A 23,494-nucleotide genomic window follows, 5' to 3' on the forward strand; every position below is an offset into this window, starting at 1 on the left:
CACGCATTATTTGCTTTTACATTGATTCCTATGGGAAACATTGTTTCGTCTTACGAACTTTTCACCTTACGAACCTCCTCCTGGAACCAATTAAGTTCGTATCATGAGATACCATTGTAAGTGATTTCTGAGATTGGGATTTGCTCCAGAGGGCTGTGCTCAGAACACCTTGCAGCCCTTTTGGTTCATGCCAAACAGAACTCCAGGTTTTATTAACATGCACCCAATTTAGAAAAGGAGGGGAAACCCACATTATCTACCTTTGAATAGGCTTTAAGTAGAGGTCTTCCTTCTTTCCTGGGGTGTAGTTGGGTCCCATAATCCGCACCTTCTGGCCGGTGGAAACAATGCCAGAGAAGACCCTGCCGAAGGCATAGAAACGGCCTTTGTCCGACGTGGGTACCATTTTTGAGATGTACATCATCAGAGGGCCCTTTGGGTCGCAGTTCTTAACACCTGCAGCAAAACAAAGAGGGCAAATTTGCAAGGTCCAGGTAATTGGACCAGATTACTTGTGGAACTGCCTTCTGCCGCATGAGTCCCATTGACCGGTCAGGTCCCAGAGTCGGTTTTCTCCAGGTCCCGTCAACTAGACAATGTCGCTTGGCGGGGCCTAGGGGAAGAGCATTCTCTATGGGGGCCTTGGCCCTCTGGAATCAGCTCCCCCCAGAGATTTGTATTGGCCCCATCTTCCTCGCCTTCTGTAAATCTGATGATACCCAGCTTTACATCTCCACCCCATGTCCAATCAACGAAGCAGTGGAAATGATGTGCCGGTGCCTGGAGGCTGTTGGGGCCTGGATGGGTGTCAACAGACTCAAACTCAACCCCGGATAAGACGGAGTGGCTGTGGGTTTTGCCTCCCAAGGACAATTCCATCTGTCCGTCCATCACCCTGGGGGGGGGGGGGGAATTATTGACCCCCTCAGAGAGGGTTCGCAACTTGGGCATCCTCCTCGATCCACAGCTCACATTAGAGAAACATCTTTCAGCTGTGGCGAGGGGGGCGTTTGCCCAGGTTCGCCTGGTGCACCAGTTGTGGCCCTATTTGGTCCGGGACTCACTGCTCACAGTCACTCATGCCCTCATCACCTCGAGGCTCGACTACTGTAACGCTCTCTACATGGGGCTACCTTTGAAAAGTGTTCGGAAACTTCAGATCGTGCAGAATGCAGCTGCAAGAGCAATCATGGGCTTCCTCAGGTATGCCCATGTTACACCAACACTCTGCAGTCTGCATTGGTTGCCGATCAATTTCCAGTCACAATTCAAAGTGTTGGTTATGACTTATAAAGCCCTTCATGGCATCGGACCATAATATCTCTGAGACCGCCTTCTGCTGCACGAATCCCAGCGACCGATTAGGTCCCACAGAGTGGGCCTTCTCCGGGTCCTGTCAACTGAACAATGTCGGTTGGCGGGCCCCAGAGGAAGAGCCTTCTCTGTGGTGGCCCTGACTCTCTGGAACCAGCTCCCCCCAGAGATTAGAACTGCCCCTACCCTCCTTGCCTTTCGTAAACTCCTTAAAACCCACCTTTGTCGTCAGGCATGGGGGAACTGAGATATTTCCCCCCGGGCCTATATAATTTATGTATGGTATGTTTGGAGGTATGTCTGCTTAAAAATGGTTTTTTTTAACTATTTTAAATTTTAAATTGTAAATTATTAGATTTGTCATGAACTGTTTTATTGTGTTGTGAGCCGCCATGAGTCTATAGAGAGGGGCGGCATACAAATCTAATAAATAAATAAATAAATAAATCTAAAGACTCATCTGTCGCCAGGCTTGGGGCCATTAGACTCTTGCCGACAAATGATATGTATGTTGTTGTTGAGTAGGATTGATTGATTTTTAATATAATATGCTTTTTAGATTAGACAAGTGGGGTTTATATTAATTGGATTCGGGATTTGTATTGTATTGTTCTTTTTATATGTTGCAAGCCACCCTGAGTCCCCGGAGAGGGGCGACATATAAATCCAATAAATAAATAAATTCCCGAAGTTGAATCAAAATGGGCTGCTGGGCCTTCCGAGTGACGCACAGGTAGTCCTCGACTTGCAACCGTTTGTTCAGTGATCAAAGATACGGCAGCCTGGGGGGGAAAAATGACTTGTGACCATTTTTCACACAGCTGTTCCAGGATCATGAGAAGGGCAGCAGAGAAATCTAATAAATAAATAAACAAATCCCCCCATGGTCATGTGATCAAAATCCGGACTTTTGGCAACTGGCTCATATTTATGAAAGTTGCAAGTGGCCCCAGCATCATGTGATCGCCTTTTGAGACGTTCTGACAAGCAAAGTCAATGGGGAAACTTAACAATGGTGTTCCCAAACTCAACAATGCGCTTAAGAATTGTACAAAGGACACTTTGGCTTCCAAAATTACAATGAGCTTGATAAGTGCACCAGTGTGCCTTCCGTCCCCTGACCATTTGTCTCTCCTTATCTCATTTATCTTTTCTTCCTTTCAAATGTGTTCACCTATACTTTTATATAGCAATGGAAGCTGCAGTTTAATGTTTCCAAATGTAAAATAATGCACTTGGGGAAAAGGAATCCTCAATCTGAGTATTGCATTGGCAGTTCTGGGTTAGCAAGAGGCTCGACTACTGTAATGCTCTCTACATGGGGCTACCTCTCAAAAGTGTTCGGAAACTTCAGATCGTGCAGAACGCAGCCGCGAGAGCCGTCGTGAGGCTTCCAAGATTCGCCCACGTTTCTTCAACACTCCGTGGCTTGCATTGGCTGCCGATCAATTTCCGGTCACAATTCAAAGTGTTGGTTATGACCTTTAAAGCCCTACATGGCATTGGACCAGATTACCTCCGGAACCGCCTACTACCACACGAATCCCAGCGACCGATAAGGTCCCACAGAGTTGGCCTTCTCCGGGTCTCGTCGACTAAACAATGTCGTTTGGTGGGCCTCAGGGGAAGAGCCTTCTCTGTGGCGGCCCCGGCCCTCTGGAACCAACTTCCCCCAGAGATTAGAACTGCCCCCACCCTCCCTGTCTTTCGGAAACTACTCTTATGCCGCCACGCATAGGGGAGTTAAGATATTCCTTTGCCCCTAGGCCATTACAAGTTATACATGGTATGTTTGCGTGTATGTTTGGTTTTATAATAAGGGTTTTTAGTTGTTTTATTACAGTAGTCCCTCGCTATATCGCGCTTCACCTACTGCGGCTTCACTTCATCGCGGGTTTCCAAGAAATATTAATGAGAAAAATCATTCGTGGATCTTCGCTGGTTCGCGGGTTTCTGAGGAAGTCGATTGGCAGATTTAAACAGCCCGCGGAACTCGATCGGCAGGTTTTTTTTAAAAAAAAATCTAAAATTGTAAATACTGTATTTAAATACTGTATCTAAAATAAATACTGTGTGGGAAGGGTTTATAAACACTTAAAACAATGAAAACTTACCAAACAATTACAATATAAATACTTAAATAAGTATTATCAGTCGATAAATTCCCCATCGCGGATTTCACCTATCGCGTCCGGGTCTGGAACGTAACACCAGCGATAGGTGAGGGACTACTGTAATTGGATTGTTACATGTTGTTTTTTATCATTGTTGTTAGCCGCCCCAAGTCTACAGAGAGGGGCGGCATACAAATCAAATCAAATCAAATCAAATAAATAAATAAATAAATATAAATAAATAAATATAAATAAATAAATAAATAAATGGCTACCCAAAAGCTACTTAGAACAATTAAAACTAAACTAGTTTGAAATAACTTGAACCAAATCTTTAAAGCCGCAAATTAGCAGTCAACAATATAGTTGACGAATAGACAATAAAGAAGTTTGGATGGCATCATCATAAACCTATGGAGTTTAAATCTGACTATATTAGATCTAAACATAAGGAAAATAAGAATGAAAATGTAAATTATGTTAACCCATACTTATATATACAATAGGTATGTAGTGATAAGTTACTATATATAAATTTGATGTACAGTATTTATAAAAATCACTTCTTATAGTCACAATACTAAGTTTGCACCTTTATGATGTGAACCAACTATAGTTCACATTACGGAAATGTTCATTCAATGTTTTGTTACGTGTTATGTTTGTTTTCTTTTCCTTTTTTTAAACTTTAAATAATCAATAAAACCATTTAAAAAAAAGAATTGTAGAAAGATTATAAAATGGAGCAAAGTTCATTTAACCTGACTTGCTTAGCAACAAAAAATCAGGGTTCAATTGGGGTCATAAGTCACAAACTACCTGAATGTGTGTGTGTGTTTGTGTGTTAAAAGTAAACGAGTTAGCAGCACAGTTCTTCAGTGAATCCATTGTGCCCCATTGACTTTGTCAAAGATGTTGAAAAAGATGATCACACGACCCCAAACACTTCAACTATCATAAATATGAAGCAGTGTCCAAGTGTCTGTTGTGGTTATCTCTGGCCCAGCTCCTGCCCCAAGGACTGTGGATGTGGGGGAGAGATCCACATGCTGCAGGCCTGTTTTGCCCCCCCCCCCGGTGGAATCTGCTGATGAAGGCTCCTCTGACCAAGAAGACATGAGTGACAGGGAGGAGGAGAGTGTGGCAGACAGCTCAGAAGGAGATCAATTATCTAGCTCCTCCTTGGATTCAGAACAAGAGTTAATGATACAGCCACGCATGCGGAGAGCGATGCATAGGCAGCAACAACTGAGAGATTATTATCAAAGAAAATGAGGCCACCTGTGGTTGGGTGGGGCTGTGGTGATTAGTGAGGCTGCTATAAAGAGCAGCCTGTGGGTTTGGCCATTGTGGAGGATTATCTGATCGTTGTGTTTCGTGCCTGCCTTGCTGACTTTGACCTTTTGTGTGCTGATTTTTCCCCGCTTTGAAACTAAACCAGGGCAAAGTGAAAGAAGAAGGACTGTGAATTGCCTCACAGCTGCAATCTAAGTATCACAGAACTGATAAGGGACTTGTACCAATTACCAGTTTGTTTGGAGACGAGTGCTCTTTGCTATAGCAAAAGAGGGCTTGGTTTAAGTGAATTTTCATTATAAAGAACATTGTTTTGAATTTTCAAACGAGTGTGTGTCTGAAATTTGTACCTGTGAATTTTTGGGAGGAGTCTACCAGAGAGCCCGACAGAACAGTGTCCGAATATTGATGGGGATGCCACCATGGTTGTTAAGTGTGAAAAACAATCACAAGTCATTTTTTTCAGGGCCGTTCTAACTTTGAGCAGTCACTAGACAAACTGTTGCTAAGTAGAGGACTACCTGTCTATTGATTTGAACTGCCTGGACTCCCGGTCTCCTGCGCTTGAGATGACTTGGGAAGAGTCACAAAGGAGAGGCGGGCTTGGCTCAGAGCGCAGAAGGTCCTCCAAGGCCTTACCCATGGCAGCTTCATCGTCAGGGGGCCCTTCGTACAGAAGCTCACAGCGGTACTTCTGGGCAGTGACCGGGGAGGGCAAATGAATGGTGATCATCTGAAGTAAGGCCTCTCCAGCAGGCAGCCAGCGACGCATAACGGCCTGGAAAACACAGAGGGAGCAGCCCTCAAGAAATGCTACCTGACCGGTACCATTAGCTTTCCTCTCTTTCAAAACGTACAATCCTTCCAAAATGCAAGGCGGGTCTGTCTAAGGCTTTGCGCGAAGCTTGGCGGCGCCCTTTAATCCAAGGGACGAGATCGCACCCAGCCTTGCTACGTCTCAAGGCGGCACCTACAACGCTCGGTGCCCGCTGCTGCTTACCGCCGTTGTGTTAAAAGGACACACATACACACGCCATTTCAAAAAACCTTGAGAAGCGGCTTTCCTTCTTTTTCTCGATCTTCGGCGTCGAGCTTGATGTCCAGTTTTTCTATCAGCTTGGAGGTTTCGTCTTTCTTGAAGTTCATGATGGCATCGAAGACCTGCAAAGGGGTAAGGAAAAATAATAATGATTTCAATGTAATTATCACTCCGCTAGTAAGACCCAGTATCTGAAAGATAAGCCTATCTGAGAATTTCTTCTGGGCCTACAATATTTGCTTTGATTTGATGGATTTTATTGGATTTGTATGCCGCCCCTCTCCGTAGACTCGGGGTGGCTAACAACAGTAGTAAAACAGCATAGGACAATCCAATATTAAAACAGTTAAAAACCCTTATTGTAAAACCAAACATACATACAGACATACCATGCATAAAATTGTAAAGGCCTAGGGGGAAAGAGTATCTCAGTTCCCCCATGCCTGGCAGCAGAGGTGGGTTTTAAGAAGCTTACGAAAGGCAAGGAGGGTGGGAGCAATTCTAATCTCTGGGGGGAGTTGGTTCCAGAGGGCGGGGCCGCCACAGAGAAGGCTCTTCCCCTGGGTCCCGCCAAGCGACATTGTTTAGTTGACAGGACCCGGAGAAGACCCACTCTCTGGAACCTAACTGGTCGCTGGGATTCGTGCAGCAGAAGGCGGTCCCTGTGATAGTCTGGTCTGGTGCCATGAAGGGCTTTATAGGTCATAACCAACACTTTGAATTGTGACCAGAAACTGATTGGCAACCAATGCAGACTGCGGAGTGTTGGTGTAACATGGGCATATTTGGGAAAGCCCATGATTGCTCTCGCAGCTGCATTCTGCACGACCTGAAGTTTCCGAACACTTTTCAAAGGTAGCCCCATGTAGAGAGCGTCCTCTCATCTGGAAGTAAGGTGTATTGGCTTTCAACAGTCTTACTTCTAAGCTGGTGATGTTTGTCCATCGTGTTCGAGGAGAACCTTGACATCTAATGGGTTGTGGACTGTACACAATGTGTCCGCAGGTGGCTGGTAAAGCCTATACAGGCACAAAATGTTCTGCCGCATGTTGGGTAGACAGGTGCGAGCACCATTGTCCCAGCACTTGCATTTGCAGCCCTGGCTTTGCGGAGTGCTCGCTTCTCAACTGCTCTGCATGTTCTTCTGGCCTCAGATGTCTGGCAGCCTCTAAGCTGGGTTATTTTTTTAAATGGGTATTTTTTTTAAAATTTTCTCCATAAAACTTCTTCAATACATTTAAAAATATATTGGTTATTTAAATTGGGGTTTTTAAGATTATTTTTAATATTAGATTTGTTTACATTGTCTTTTTATATTGTTGTTAGCCGCCCCGAGTCTTCGGAGAGGGGCGGCATACAAATCTAATAAATACAAATACAAATACAATGTTATAACAGTGTTTTGGTGAATCCCAGCATTACCTTAAAAATGGGATCCAGGATAAGTTGGCAGAAAGTGCGTGGCAACTTCTTCCCATCAGGGCCAGTGGCGGATTTACTGAATTTCCCTGTTGCTGGGTCAAAATACCTAAATGAAAATTGGACCTGTTTTACATTCATGGGTCAAAGAACAGAGTAAGAAACAGGTCTTGAAGCTACCTCATCTGGGCAAAATGGCTCATGTGTCTTTAATACCAATCAGTCCAGCACCGTACGATCACACATCATTCTACTTCCAGTTTCAAAACAAAGGAAACCGAATTTCCTTTGTGGTTGTTGCAATACAGAGGAATCGTTGAGTCTGGCATCTGCACCTCTATAACTGTCTGCTTCGGTTCTGCAACCCAACAGGACCGACACAGACCTCAGAGGATAATTAGAACTGCAGAAAAAACAATGGCTGCCAACCCGCCTTTCATTGAGGACCTGTATACTGCACGAGTCAAAAAGAGGGCAGTGAAAATATTTACTGACCCCTCGCATCCTGGACATAAATCGTTTCAACCCCTACCCTCAAAACGTCGCTACAGAGCACTGCATACCAGAACAACTGGACACAAGAGCAGTTTTTTCCCGAACGCCATCACTCTGCTAAACAAATAATTCCCTCACCATTGTCAAACTATTCACTAAGGCTGCATTACTATGACTGTTAGTCTTCTCATCATTCCTATCACCCATCTCCTCCCACTTATGACTGTATGGCTGTAACTTGTTGCTTGTATCCTTACGATTTTTATTAATATTGTTTCCTGATGGCTTATTTGTACCCATTAATCATTAAGGGTTGTACCTCGTGATTCTTGACAAATGTATCTTTTCTTTTATGTGCACAGAGAGCATATGCACCAAAGACAAATTCCTCGTGTGTCCAATCACACTTGGCCAATAAATAATTCTATTTTGTTCTACATTTCATTATTATATTCTATTTAATCATAGCAACCAAATGTTCAGATTGGACTTGAAATTTCTATCTACCTATAGTCCTATCAAATCCTTTTCAAAGACTTAGAATAGGCAGGTGTGAATGTTTAATAGTGTTAAAGGTATCATTAGAGCTTGTTCCCAGTACAACTGCCTTTTGCAATTGATTGATGGTGAATTTGTCAATGCCAATCAATGATGTTCAAGAGCTGCTCCAATGTTGCATGCAAGGCACCTTTGACTATTGGTACTACTCTTGCTTGTTCTATTTCTATGTTCAGGCCTTTGTATTTTTGTCTTCTCCAGCTCTTTCTCTTCTTTTCTGCTGTACAGGGAATCCTCGACTGACAGCAGTTCATTCCATGACCATTCGAAATGACAATAACACTGGAAAAAAGCGACTTATGACAGTTTTTACACTTACGACCCGCAGTCACATGATCAAAACTCAGATGTTTGGCAACTGGGGGGGGGATATTTACTTCTTTCTGGGGTGTGGGGGTGGTGGTGGTAAGAGAAAATAATTGAGGAGCACTGGTTTAACCCAAGGATCAAACCCAGGGCATCATTCTGCAAGCCTGCATCAAAGGACCTCCTTGCCTAAAGTGTATCCTCCTGAGACCGAAGGCAGGGGTGCTATTTACTCACTTGTCTCCCCACAGCTTCTTCATCATGTCCTCCACTTTCTTGGCCCGGTCAGCTACGGAGAGCTGGGCCTTTTCTCCCCTGGCTGCAAATTTGGCCACGTACATCTCGGCAAACTGCTTCAAGGTGAACGCCCAACCGTGCAAGCCAGAGCCGAAGCCAACCGTACCGATCACGGGGTCGATCTGTAAGCCAAGGAAAGGAATTCAGATGTTTCTAAAGAACATGGAGAAGGTAGTCTACTTGGAGAACCGACCACTCAATTGAAAGCAAGCAAGCAGAAACCACAAGCCAACCCATTCAAGTGCACCTAGCCTGCAGCAGCCCTTGATTGGTTCACACACACAAAAGAAGGGTTGTAAATGCAGCGTACAACAGATATAAATGCAGGTGGTCCTTGTTTTACAACAGTTCATTTAACCCTGGTATTCTCCTCGCATTTACTATACACTTGTTACCCTCCGGGTCCTTTTAGACCCGGAGTATAAAAAGATTGATTCTAACTACTGGAATGGTCTTTTTGAATACTTTTTTTCACTAGTATACTAATTTGAACATTTCTGAACACAATGAAATGAAAATTGAAGTGAAAAAAATAATGCTTATTTGCTTATTTGGCTCATCAAACACCCCCCCCCCCGTTTTTGTGAAATTTTAGTAAATATATTTAATTGATCTAGAATGTATATAGAAAAAAGAACGGTAAACTGCTGAAATGTAAGCTTAAAAACTTCAACCAATGTTAAACATGTTTGTTAATTCTGTTTATTTTAATTGTTTAAATAAAGTGTATTTTTAAAACAAAACAAAAAAAGACTCGGATGCCAAGTACACTAGCCTAGGATGCCAACCCACACAGGTCTCTCAGAATCTGTGATCAGCAGAGTGGGAAGTGGACGGGCCACAACAGTTACAACGGCACTAACAAATGTGACTGATGACCATTTTTCACACTTACAACCCTTGCAGCATCTCCACGATCAAGTGATCAAAATTCAGATACTTGGCAAAGGGTTCATATTTATAACGGTTGTAGTGTCCCAGGGTCACGTGACCCACTTTTGCAACCTGCTGACAAGGCAGGTCAAGGGGGAAGCCAGATTCATTTAACAACCGGGTCATTAACTTAACAACTGTAGTGATTCGCAATTATTTTATTTATTGTTATTTATTTTATTAATTGGATTTATATGCTGCCCCTCTCAGAGGACTTGAGGCGGCTTACAACATTTCTTTCTTTCTTTCTTGATGATTGATTGATTGATTGATTGATTTGATTTGTATGCCACCCCTCTCCGAAGACCTGGAGCAGCTCACAACAGATATACAAAATACAAATCCAATGATTAAAAGAGCAAAACAGTGAAAAACCCTTGATTAAAAACATTCATATGACCCAAACAAATCATACATAAAATGGAACGGCCGAGGGGAATCAATTTCCCCATGTCTGGTGACAAAGGTGGGTTTTTAGGAGTTTGCGAAAGGCAAGGAGGGTGGGGGCAGTCCTAATCTCCGAGGGGAGTTGGTTCCAGAGGGTCGGGGCCACCAGAGAAGGCTCTTCACCTGGGTCCTGCCAGACGGCATTGTTTTGTCGACGGGACCCGCAAAAGGCCAACTCTGTGGGATCTAATCGGTCGCTGGGATTCATGCACATAAAAGAAACAATGAGAACATCCTAATCCAATTAATTTTAAAACTAATTAGTCTAAAAACCCCAATAATATTAAAAATCAATCATTGCTATTCACACAACAGACATATATACATTCATCGCCCAGGGGATGGCAATGTGGCTCTAGAGTGAACTGCGCCTTTGCGACATCTCTCTGGCAACAGACAGAAATTCTGGGAGTTGAAGTCTACACATCTTATCAATAGCACTTAGCATTTATATACCGCTTCACAATGCTTCACAGCAGTCTCTAAGCAGTTTACAGAGTCAGCATATCGCCCCCAACAATCTGGTCCTCATTTTACCCACCTCGGGAAGGATGGAAAGCTGAGTTGACCTTGAACTGGTGGTGAGATTTGAACTGCTGAATTACGGTTAGAAGTCAGCAGAAGCAGCTTGCAGTACTGCACTCTAACCACTGCGCCACCAATGCTCAAGAAGCCATCTCAAAATGGTTTCCGTTGGGAAACACTGGTCTATTCCTTTTGCACCTATTCTTTTTAATATGTTTGTGAGTGACATAGGGGAAGGTTTGGTAGGGAAGGTTTGCCTATTTGCCGATGACTCTAAAGTGTGCAATAGGGTTGATATTCCTGGAGGGGTCTGTAATATGGTAAATGATTTAGCTTTACTAGATAAATGGTCAAAGCAATGGAAACTGCAGTTTAATGTTTCCAAATGTAAAATAATGCACTTGGGGAAAAGGAATCCTCAATCTGAGTATTGTATTGGCAGTTCTGTGTTAGCAAAAACTTCAGAAGAGAAGGATTTAGGGGTAGTGATTTCTGACAGTCTCAAAATGGGTGAGCAGTGTGGTCGGGTGGTAGGGAAAGCAAGTAGGATGCTTGGCTGCATAGCTAGAGGTATAACAAGCAGGAAGAGGGAGATTGTGATCCCGTTATATAGAGTGCTGGTGAGACCCCATTTGGAATACTGTGTTCAGTTCTGGAGACCTCACCTACAAAAAGATATTGACAAAATTGAACGGGTCCAAAGACGGGCTACAAGAATGGTGGAAGGTCTGAAGCATAAAATATATCAGGAAAGATTTAATGAACTCAATCTGTATAGTCTGGAAGACAGAAGGAAAAGGGGGGACATGATCGAAACATTTAAATATGATAAAGGGTTAAATAAGGTCCAGGAGGGAAGTGTTTTTAATAGGAAAGTGAACACAAGAACAAGGGGACACAATCTGAAGTTAGTTGGGGGAAAGATCAAAAGCAACATGAGAAAATATTATTTTACTGAAAGAGTAGTAGATCCTTGGAACAAACCTCCAACAGACGTGGTTGGTAAATCCACAGTAACTGAATTTAAACATGCCTGGGATAAACATATATCCATCCTAAGATAAAATACAGGAAATAGTATAAGGGCAGACTAGATGGACCATGAGGTCTTTTTCTGCCGTCAGTCTTCTATGTTTCTATGTCTAGCACACCACCATGCAAACACAATCCTACGGAAGTAACTTCCTCCTTGCTCCAATCTCAATGTAAGTTCTCTTTACCATAATATTACCCATGGGTCCGGTTTCCCCCTCTCCATAAGTAGAAATGATAACGTTGACGTTTTCCACAATGCGCTGGAAGGTCTGGTAAAGCTCCTCGGGTTCTAGCTGCAGTTCCAGCAGAGCTCGGTCCATCTTGTTCATCATCAGGACGGGCTTGATGCGCTCAGCAATGGCCTGGCGAAGTACGGTCTCCGTCTGCACGCAAACCCCTGGAGGGAAAGATGGCACCGGTATAATCTAGGCCAGGAAAGTCAAACACAAGGCCTGCGGGCCAGATCCATCCCGTGCGATGTGGTGGGATTTATTTATCTATCTATCTATCTATCTATCTATCTATCTATCTATCTATCTATCTATCTATCTATCTATCTAGCAATCCATATCTATCTATCTATCTATCTATCTATCTCTAGATCTATCTATCTATCTATCTATCTCTCTCTCTCTCTCTCTCTAGATCTATCTATCTATCTATCTCTAGATCTATCTATCTATCTATCTATCTATGTATCTATCTATCTATCTATCCATATCTATCTATCTATCTATCTATCTATCTATCTATCTATCTATCTATCTATCTATCTCTAGATCTATCTATCTATCCATCCATATCTATCTGTCTGTCTGTCTGTCTGTCTATCTATCTCTAGATGTATCTATCTATCTATCTATCTATCTATCTATCTATCTATCTATCCATATCTGTCTGTCTGTCTGTCTGTCTGTCTGTCTATCTATCCATATCTATCTATCTATCTATCTATCTATCTATCTATCTATCTATCTATCTATCTATCTATCTATCTATCTATCTATCTATCTATTACATTTGTATGCCGCCCCTCTCCGTAGACTCGGGGCGGCTAACAACAATAATAAAAACAGCATATAACAAATCTAATATTTAAAATAACTAAAATAACCCTTATTAAAAACCAAACAAGCACACACACAAACATACCATGTATAAATTGTATAGGCCTAGGGGGAAAGGATATCTCAGTTCCCCCATGCCTGATGAAAGATCAGATCGTGCTGAGAAATGTTAAGGGGCTGCCCAGTGTGACTTCAGCCTGGTCTACCCAGTGTGAAAAGAAAACATGTCAGTAGTTTGGGGAGTGGCATCAGGATCGCCACACCTGCCCAGTCAGTCATGCCCACCCACCCCAGTTGCCACCAACACCAAGGTCAACCGCAGCCCTAATGTGGTCCTCAATGAAATTGAGTTGGACATTTTATTTATTTATTTATTTTTATTTATTAGATTTGTATGCCGCCCCTCTCCGAAGACTCGGGGCGGCTAACAACAATAAAAAACACAATGTGAACAAATCTAATATTAAAAACAATCTAAAAAACCCCAATTTAAAGAACAATCATACATACAAACATACCATGTATAAATTCTATAAGCCTAGGGGGAAGGGAAAATTTCAATTCCCCCATGCCTGACGACAGAGGTGGGTTTTAAGGAGCTTGCGAAAGGCAAGGAGGGTGGGGGCAACTCTGATATCTGGGGGGAGTTGGTTCCAGAGAGTCAGGGCCGCCACAGAGAAGGCTCTTCCCCTGGGTCCCGCCAGATGACATTGTTTAGTCGACGGGACCCGGAGAAGGCCAACTCTGTGGGAGTGATGGCGAACCTTTTATTCTCAGGGGCCAAAATAGTGTGTATGTGCACTATCGTGCAGGCACAAGTGCCCACGCCCATAATTCAATGCCTGAGGGGGGCGAAAATAGCTTCCCATGCCCCCCAGAGGCCCTCTGGAAGCTGGGAACAGCCTGTTTCCCAACTTCCAGTGGGCCCAGTAGGTTCGTGTTTTGCCCTCCCTAGGCTTCCCTGGAGCCGGGGAGGGTAAAAATGCCCTCCCTTCCCCTCTCTCCCCGGAGGCTCTCTGGAAGGCAAAAACGCCCTCCCAGAGCCTCTGTGCTGGCCAAAAGTCAACTGGCCAGCACAAACATGGGCGTTGGAGCTGAGCTAGGGCAACGGCTCGCATGCCAACAGATATGGCTCCGCATGCCACCCCTGTCATAGGTTCGCCATCACTGATCTAGGCTAATTCCACAGAAGAACTGGTTGCTGAAAAGTTCCAGTATTGCTGAAAAGTTCTAGTATTGTCAAAATTTCAGACAACTTCGGTGGAAAGAAGAAAAACAAGGTGGCTTCCTACCATTAATGCCCAGAGATTACGGGCAGCTAACTAATCATGTGTATTTTAATTTAAAAGATACATTCCCCATTTCTCAGCACTTAAAAGAGAAAAAGACTATGGTGTTCTAGATCCTCAAAGCTGTGGTGGGCTTGTATTTGTGTTGCTAAAATTTTGCATGCTTCAGAAACATCAAATACCCCCTGAGGTGCCCATCTCACCTGATTTCTTCTGATGTTTTCCTGGGTGAAAATTCTGGTGAACTATCTAGACCAGGGGTCCCCAACCTTGGCAACTTTAAGACTTGTGGACTTCAACTCCCAGAATTCATAGCTGACTGGAGAATCCTGGGAGTTGAAGTCCACAAGTCTTAAAGTTAAAGTCTTAAAGTTGCCAAGTTTGAAGACATTTGATCTAGTCATGCAATCTCCAAGACTTGTACACTTCAATTCCCAGAATTCCTCAGCCAGCCATGAATTCCCCAACCATGCTGACTGGGGAATTCAGGGAGTTGAAGTCCACAGGTTTTAAAGTTGCCAACTTTGCAGACCCCCACCCCCCCAATCATAGTTCCCTCGAAGCTGAGCAATGAGCAATCGCTCACTTAAAAATTATCATCAACTCAGAGTTTTCCAAACCTGCCCAGAAGCCGAGAGGGAAAGAGAGAGGGAAGGAGAGAGAGAGGAAGAGAGGAAGAGAGAGAAACAGATAAAAAAAAGAGAGGAAGGAAAAGAGAAAGAAAAAGAATAGGAGTAAGGAAGAGAGAAAGAAAATCAAAATCTAGTTTGAAACTAGCTCAACTATTTAAGTGGCATTTTGATATTGATAGAGTTTCCCTATTATGAGCTCACTGTTATAGACACACAGTACAGTATTTTATTTTGAAATTATCTGAGGCAAAACAGGGTGGGTTTTTTATTTGTTTGTTTGTTTGTTTATTTATTTATTTATTTATTATTTCTGTGCTCAGACACTATACTTTTCCGCTCACCCCCCCAAAAAATTAGAGGGAACACTGCCCCCAATCTATACTAGCTCACTTTGAGGTGTCACCAAACATTCAACATTATTTAGGAATTATAAAGGCCTATCATGGAAAAGTGCTTGAAAAGGTGGAAAAACAGCCTTAAATTGAAAGGTGAAATTGTGGAGAGTTTATTGCATTGCACAAAGAGATGGTTGCTCCCAGTTCAAACCGGTTCTTGGAACTGGTAGCGATAGTGGCAGGAGGCTTCACCCACCTGCCTCAGATGCTTCTGCACAGAAGTGTCCCATGTGCAAACCTGTAGCAACATTATTTACAACCCACCACTGATTCCACATGCATATTAAACAAATTTGTTTCTACATTTTCTCCAAAAAGTAGAGAGTGAGTATTCGTAGCACAGCTACATGCATAATGGCCTGTGATGTAGGCTAGACTAGTAATTAAGTGGTTTGCCCAGAGGAATCTATAAAGTTTTGCTGTCAAGGAGAGATTTGATCCAAACTGCCACATCTGTTTTATCTTTCCATAGTACAGTGGTACCTCTACCTACAAAAGCCTCTACTTATGAACTTTTCTAGATAAGAACCAGGAGTTCAAGATTTTTTTGCCTCCTCTCAAGAACCATTTTCCAATTACAAACCCAAGCCTCTGAAACTGTAACCGGAAAAGGTGGGGAGAAGCCTCCGTGGGGCCTCTCTAGGAATCTCCTGGGAGGCAACAGGGCCGGAAAAGGCAAGGAGAAACCTCCATGGGGCCTCTCTAGGAATCTCCTGGGAGGCAACAGGGCCGGAAAAGGCGAGGAGAAGCCTCCATGGGGCCTCTCTAGGAATCTCTTGGGAGGAAACAGGGCCGGAAAAGGCGAGGAGAAGCCTCTGTGGGGCCTCTCTAGGAATCTCCTGGAGGAAAAAGGGCCTCCACCCTCCCTGTGGTTTCCCCAATCGCACGTATTATTTGATTTTACATTGATTCCTATGGGAAAAATTGCTTCTTCTTACAAACTTTTCTACTTAAGAACTTGGTCACGGAACGAATAAAGTTCATAAGTAGAGGTACCACTGTAGCAGAGAAATGGGTAAACCACACTTTGTTATGACACTTGTGAATTTGAGAGGTGACAAACATCAGCCAGATATCTTGCAATAATACTGCCAAGTTCCAGAATGAATTCATAGATTCTTAATGGTTAAGGTTAGCCATCCAGCAACCTTGATTGACAGGAGCGACACAGCTCCAAGGAGAATCTTATCCTTGCTACAATGCTGTGCTTCGGAAAGTCTGAGTAAATCAGGAATCGCCCTTGCCAGACGTATGCTTAGCGCAAAGGTGTGCATTGATCACACATAACAGTGAAGGAAATTTACGTATTCCTTCAGAATCAGATGCTAAGATGCAGTCCTTGACTTACAACGGTTCATTTAGTGACCATTCAAAGTTACAATGGCACTGAAAAAAGCGACTTGTGACCATTTTTCACACTTACCGTGTTTCCCCGAAAATAAGACACTGTCTTATATTAATTTTTGTTCCAAAAGTTGTGCTACGTCTTATTTTCGGGGGGTTGCCTTATATTTCTCAAATAAGACAAATTCACAGGCAGAAAAGCTGACACCCCCAAAGAAACTGTACCATACGGTACACTGATTACGGTACGGTACCTGTCAGTATGGCACCCACACACACAAACGACGGCACTTATATGGTACAACAGTATACTCCCGCTATTGCAGCTTCCGGCCACCAGAGGAGCTACAGTCGACGTACTGTAGTAGAGACTGTAATGGCGGCGAGACAGCAGCAGACTGTGTCTGCTGTACTGGACGGTACAAAGCGATGGAAGGGGCCAGCAGGGGACGCCACATTATTATGGTACCGCTATGAACAGCTTTGAATGGTACCGTATGTTTTTCCACCGTACCGTATGTAAACTTGACTACGCCTTATTTTCAGGGGGGTGCCTTATATTAGCAAATTCTGCAAAACCTCTGACATGCCTTACTTTCGGGGTACGTCTTATTTTTGGGGAAACAGGGTACAATCGTTGTAGCATCTCCCTGGTAACAGGATCAAAATTCAGCCGTTTAGCAACATTCATATTTATGACAGCTGCAGAATCCCGTGATGTCATACGACCCACCTTTTGTGACCTTCTGACGAGCAAAGTCAATGGGGAAGCCATTAACAGCTCTGTTCCTACCTTAATGACTGCGGTGATTCACTTAATAACCGTGGCACGAAAGGTTGTAAAATGAGGTCAAATTCACAACTATCCCGTGTAGCAACAGAAATTTTGGTCGTAACCTGACGAATGCCTGTACAGTAGTACCTCTAGATACGTGCTGCTCTACATGCGAGTATTTCAAGATACGAGCCACGAGGGGAGAGACATTTCTGTTCTAGTCCCGAGCTCAAATTCGGGACACGAGCCAAGCGTCCACTAGGTGGCGCAAGAATCCTTGCTTTTGATTATCTCGGAGGGGAAAAAAGTTATTTGTTCCAGATACGAGTTGCCTCGAGATACAAGCTCCCTTATGGAACGAATTATGCTCGTATCTAGGGGTACTACTGTATTCTCCTTCAAAGTCTACTTAGTCTACCAGTACTTAACTGGCTTTCTCTGGAGAGCACAACGTTCCCGCGCAATGAAAGCATCTTAATTTTTAAGTGAAACGCACCTGAAACGCAGTCGACGACTACAAGAGCTCCATCAGTAACGCGAAGGGCCGCTGTGACTTCGGAGGAGAAATCCACATGCCCGGGGGAGTCGATTAAATTAATGAGGAAACCAGAGCCATCTTTGGATTGCTTGATGAAGGCCAAATCATTTTCTGAGAGCTCGTAGTAGAGAGAAATGGCCCTGCGGAAGAAGACAAAAGGATTTTTCTAAAGCACACATAAGTTCACAGAAAACATCTGCATATAACTCTGTGCCCTCTGGGTGCAGTGGAACCACAACTCCCATAATCCTCGGGCACAAGTGCTGGGTGGGTACTGTTGTGGTTGGCTCTGGCCCAGCTCCTGCCCCAGGGAATGTGGAGGTGGATGCAGGGGAAACTTCAACATGTCACAGGCCTGTGTTATTGCCGACAGAGTCAGTTCAGAGTTTAGTTTCCTCAGACGAAGAAGGTGGGAGTGACTTGGAAGAGGGGGGCTTGGCACACAGCCCAGGCAGTCAATCCACATTATCTTCCATTGATTCGAATGAAGACGTTTTGGATCCATGCAAGCGCAGAATTATGCGTAGAAGAGACCAAGTAAGGACATATTACAGGAGATAAGAGCGGCCACTTGTGTTTAGGTGCGGCTCTAGTAATTAGGGCTGCTGCTATAAATAGCAGTGTGTGGGTTAGGCCTTTGTGGAAGAGTATCTGATCACAGTTCTTCAGGAATCCTGTGTTGCTGGTTTCTGGACTTTGTTGATTTTTCACGCCTTTGAAAACAAAGCAGAGCAACGTGTGTGTGTGTGTGTCTCACTTCGTTGGAAGAAGAAGGGGTGTGAAGTTTCTTCACAGCTGCTAGCTAAGTACTTAATGACTGCTTAAGGGAAACTGTACAGACTACCCGGTTGTTTTCCTCTTTGCAATACAAAAAGAGTGCTTAGTTTATTTTGAATTTTGGGATAAAGAACATTGTTTTGAATTTTCAAACGTCTGTGTCTCTGAAATTTGTACCCTTGAATTTTCGGGAGGCTCCTACCAGAGAGCCCGGCAGAACAGGTACTAAGGTAAAACTAAGGCACTACTACGTAAGACTCCTCTGTTTATCAAAGTACAAATCTAGGAAACCAGACGTTGAGTTCTCACTTTTTCTGTCATTGCCAACTCTCCGCTTTGTTGATGTCCAACTCATTGCGACCCCATGGACAACGTTCCTCCAGGCTTTCCTGTCCTCTACCATCCCCAGGAGTCCATTTAACCTCAAGCCAACTGCTTCAGTGACTACATCCAGCCACCTCGTTCTCTGTCGTCCCCTTCTTCTTTTGCCCCCCATTGTTCCCAGCATTGGGCTCTTCTCCAGTGAGTTCTTCCTTCTCCTTAGGTGGCCAAAGTATTTGAGTCTCATCTTCACAATCTGGCCTTCTAAAGAGCAGTCAGGGTTGATCTCCTCTAGGACTGACAGGTTGGATTGCCTTGCAGTCCAAGGGACTTGCAGGAGTCTTCCCCAGCACCATAATTCAAAGGCCTCAATTCTTTGACACTCAGCCTTCCCTATGGTCCAAATTTCACAGCCGTACATTGCAACTGGAAAAAAACCTACAGCGTTGAGTATACACACGTTTGTTGGCAGGGTGATGTCTCTGCTTTTTAGTATGCTGCCTAGATTTGTCATAGCTTTCCTCTCCTCTAGAAAGTAGTAACTTCCAAGTTTCCAGCTATAAAGAAGCCTCTGCATTTTAGGAAAGTTTTGCTGGTATGGCCATTGAGATTTTAGCTTTTTGGATTTTTTAAATAGAGTAATACCTTGTCTTACGAACTTAATTGTTTCCGGGAGGAGGTTCGTAAGGTGAAAAGTTTGTAAGACGAAACAATGTTTCCCATAGGAATCAATGGAAAACCGATTAATGCGTGCAAGGCCAAAATTTACCCCCTTTTCAAGCCAAACCGCCCGTTTTTGCGCTGGTGGGATTCCCCTGAAGCTCCCCTCCATAGGAAACCCCACCTCCGGACTTCTGCGTTTTTGTGATGCTGTAGGGAAATCCCAGGAGGGGAATCCCAGGATCGCAAAAACGGGTGCTCCGCTGGCAACAGAAGTCCGGACCCAGCAAGGGATGTCTCAGCGAAATCGCACCATCGCAAAAACACAGAAGTCCGGAGGTGGGGTTTCAAGGACTTCCGTGTTTTTGCGATGGTGCAATTTCGCTGACGCTTCCCTCGCTGGGAAACCCCATCTCCAGACTTCCGTTGCCAGCGGAGCGCCCATTTTTGCGATCCTGGGATTTCCCTACAGCATTGCAAAAACGCAGAAGTCAGGAGGTCGGATTTCCCATGGAGGGGAGCCTCAGGGCAATCCCAGGATCGCAAAAACGGGCGCTCTGCTTGCAACGGAAGTCTGGAGGCGGGGCATCCCAGTGGCGGCGGCGGGTTCATAAGGCGAAAAAAGTTCGTAAGAAGAGGCAAAAAAAATGCAAACCCCAGGTTCGTATTTCGAAAACTTCGTATGATGAGGGGTTCGTAAGACAAGGTACCACTGTATATCACTAAAGTTAAAAAGGACAATTTAATCAAGAAATATTGACGAGGAAGAGAGAAATAACTGAGTTGGAAGAGATCTTGGAGGTCATTTAAGTCCAAGCCCTTACTCTAGCAAAAAAAACACCCTATAACATTTGAGACAAAGGGTTGTCCAATCTTTTCTTAAAAACTTCCAGTGTTGAGGAATTCACAATTTCTGGAGGGCGATATGATGTACATACTCAGTAAAGGAGACCATTGAGAAGGACCCTGTTCTCAGAGTCCTGGTTTACTTGAGTTTGTTAGTCAGAGCCTTGACAGAGCATTTCAGTGGGTGCCTCTATGAACAAGAAACAACTTGGCAAGTCCAAATTACAAGAGTCAGATATTCTGACCTATAAAATCAGTCAAAAGTGGGTTTTCCCAAGTAAACGAGCATGAATCAAATGGAAATCTGCTATCTTTGGACTACTCCACTTGTAACAGATGTATAATTGACAGTCAGAAAGGACTGCAGATAAAAGTTAACAATACTCACGTAGACTTGATTGTGATGCACCTTTCCTGCTCATCTTTTCGTGTGTCAGTAAACCGTGTTTCACCAGCCCTGGCAGAAGCGATGATACCCGCTTTACACACTAAGGAATCTGTAAGCGTGGACTTGCCATGATCAACATGAGCAATCACCGACATGTTTCTGATGTTGGACTTTTTGTCCATGATCGCTCGGATCTGGTCTACTGTAAAATTCACCTGAAAGTGAAGGACAGAAAGTAAACAAAAAGAGACGGGGGACTCTTTTTGAAGGAGGTTTTATTCCATAAACTTTTCACGGAAGGTAAAAACAGAAAGCTTTTGTGGCATTGAATTACTGTATTTTTCAGAATGTAAGATGCACCTTTCCACCCGAAAAAGAGGCTGAAAATTTGGGTGCGTCTTATACTCTGAATGTAGCTTTTTCAAAGCTTTTTTTTCAGCCCTAAAGAGGCGCTAACAACCTTCCCAGCTCTTACCAGCTTGCAGGCTCTTTTTCATTGCTGCTAGCTGGAAATAGGATTTTTTTCCAGCCCTAGCCAGGGGATAAAATAATTTGCTAAAGGTAAAGGCACTGCACACCAAGACAACTAGACACAAGAACAGTTTTTTCCCGAACGCCATCACTCTACTAAACAAATAATTCCCTCAACACTGTCAGACTTTCTACTAAATTTGCACTTCTATTCTACTAGTTTTTCTCATCATTCCTATCACCCATTTCCTCCCATGTTGACTGTATGACTGTAACTTGTTGCTTATATCCTAAGATTTTTATTAATATTGCTTCTTCATTGCTTATTTGACCCCTATGACAATCATTAAGTGTCGTACCACATGATTCTTGACAAATGTATATTTTATTTTATGTACGCTGATAACATATGCACCAAGACAAATTCCTTGTGTGTCCAATCACACTTGGCCAATAAAAATTCTATTCTATTCTAATCAGACTAAGGACGCTAGCCAGATGAAAACCTGGTAGGTAGATCCCCCCCCCCATCCTCCTCCCTCAAAACTAAGTTGCATCTTATACTCCGAAAAATACGGTATGTGTTATCAAGATGGTGTTGGCTCTAAGTAACCACACATAATTTCTGACCATCAACCTCTTACCTGGTGTCCTTCAGTTCTTCCAACAGTGTACCAATGGTGTACAAACAGAGACTGGACAGTCATCTTTCTAGGATGGTTTAATGTATCCTGAATTGGGCAGCGGGTTGGACCCGATGACCCTCGAGGTCCCTTCCACCTCTATGATTCTATGATTCTACCTATCTTTGCTGTGACTCAGGAGTCCCCAACCTTTTTTTTTTATTTATTTATTGTTAGAGTTGGAAGGGACCATGTGGATCAAGTCCAACCCCCTGCCTAAGCAGGAACCCTAGCCAAATGGCAGTCCAATTTCCTCTTAAAAATGTCCAGAGTATTGGAGTTCACAACGTCCGCTGGTAGGTTGTTCCATTGGTTGATCGTTCTGACCGTCAGGAAGTTCTTCCTTATTTACAGGTTGAATCTCTCCTTGGTCAGCTTCCAGCCGTTGTTCCTCGTCCGGCCCTCCGGTGCCCTGGAGAATAAAGTGATCCCCTCCTCTCTGTGGCAACCCCTCGTATACCTGTAGACTGCTATCATGTCCGCTCTGACCCTCCTTTTCTCTAGGCTATCCATGCCCAGTTCCCGCAGTCTCTCTTCGTAAGTCTTGGTTTCTAGACCCCTGATCATTTTGGTTGCTCTTTTCTGCACCTTCTCCAGAGTTTCAATGTCTTTTTTGAAGTGTGGTGACCAGAACTGAACACAGTACTCCAGGTGTGGTCTGATCAGGGCGTAGTAGAGTGGTATTAAGACTTCCACGGTCTTGGAGTGTATTCCCCTGTTGATGCAGTTTAGGATTGTATTGGCTTTTTTGGCTGCTGCTGCACATTGTTGGCTCATGTTTAGTTGATTATCCACCAAGACTCCGAAATCTCTTTCGCCGTCACTACTGCTGAGAGGGGGTTTCTCCCAGGCTGTATGTGTGTCCAGGTTTTTTTTAACCTAGGTGAAGGACTTTGCTCTTGTCGATGTTGAACATCATTTTGTTGGTGTGGGCCCACTGTGTTAGTCTGTCCAGGTCTTTCTGTAATTTGAGCCTGTCTTCTAGGGTGTTGGCTACCCCCGCCAGCTTGGTGTCGTCTGCGAATTTGATTAGTTGACCTTCTATTCCTTCGTCCAAGTCATTGATGAAAACGTTGAAGAGCACAGGGCTCAGGACAGAACCCTCTGGTACCCCGCTGCCTACTTTCTTCCATGTGGATGTAGAACCGTTGAAGACAACTCGTTGGGTGTGGATTCTGGTTCTGCGAACCGGTAGCCGCAATGGCAGAAGGAGTGATGGTTTTCTGTACTTGTGCCACTTGCGCAAATGCAGCTCTCTATATATAGACAAACATATACAAGCCGCTTGCATGACCCAGTTCCTGATACCAGGCTGCAGAGTTGGGAACCCCTGCTGTAACTATCCTTGCTGCTGGCCTTCCTCTTCTCTTCCTCATGCATTCCATCTTTCCCATCATTCGAACCTTCTCTAGAGAGAGCTAACGCATTAATATACAGTGATCCCCCGAGTTTCGTGATCCCGATTATTGCGAATCGCTATATCGCGATTTTTTCAGCAAATGTTACCATCTCGATCTTCGCGAAACGCTA

At 43.8% G+C, this 23,494-nt stretch overlaps 2 protein-coding genes across 3 annotated transcripts in view; one reads left to right on the forward strand and one right to left on the reverse strand.

Moving 5' to 3' along the window:
* The window catches only part of PIAS2 (protein inhibitor of activated STAT 2), an 89,813-nt gene extending 80,538 nt beyond the window's left edge, over positions 1–9,275 (forward strand). Inside the window, exon 14 of the mRNA XM_070743611.1 lies at positions 8,464–9,275. Within this exon, the coding sequence (XP_070599712.1) occupies positions 8,464–8,478 (15 nt within the window). The 3' untranslated portion in view covers positions 8,479–9,275. The remainder of the gene's footprint in view (positions 1–8,463) is intronic.
* The window catches only part of LOC139162803 (elongation factor 2-like), a 68,801-nt gene that overhangs the window by 25,845 nt on the left and 19,462 nt on the right, over positions 1–23,494 (reverse strand). The window contains exons 2-9 of one of the 2 annotated variants that reach the window (XM_070743603.1): positions 20,811–21,025; positions 17,777–17,958; positions 11,964–12,175; positions 8,779–8,960; positions 7,186–7,291; positions 5,772–5,885; positions 5,364–5,502; positions 261–456 (exon numbers count right to left, since the gene is read on the reverse strand). In XM_070743603.1, the coding sequence (XP_070599704.1) occupies positions 261–456; positions 5,364–5,502; positions 5,772–5,885; positions 7,186–7,291; positions 8,779–8,960; positions 11,964–12,175; positions 17,777–17,958; positions 20,811–21,025 (1,346 nt within the window). Of the gene's footprint in view, positions 1–260; positions 457–5,363; positions 5,503–5,771; positions 5,886–7,185; positions 7,292–8,778; positions 8,961–11,963; positions 12,176–17,776; positions 17,959–20,810; positions 21,026–23,494 lie in introns of those variants that run through there. The other variant, XM_070743604.1, reaches the window with a different exon arrangement.

The sequence above is a fragment of the Erythrolamprus reginae genome, chromosome 2 (genome assembly GCF_031021105.1).
Source record: "Erythrolamprus reginae isolate rEryReg1 chromosome 2, rEryReg1.hap1, whole genome shotgun sequence".
Classification (NCBI taxonomy): domain Eukaryota; kingdom Metazoa; phylum Chordata; class Lepidosauria; order Squamata; family Dipsadidae; genus Erythrolamprus; species Erythrolamprus reginae.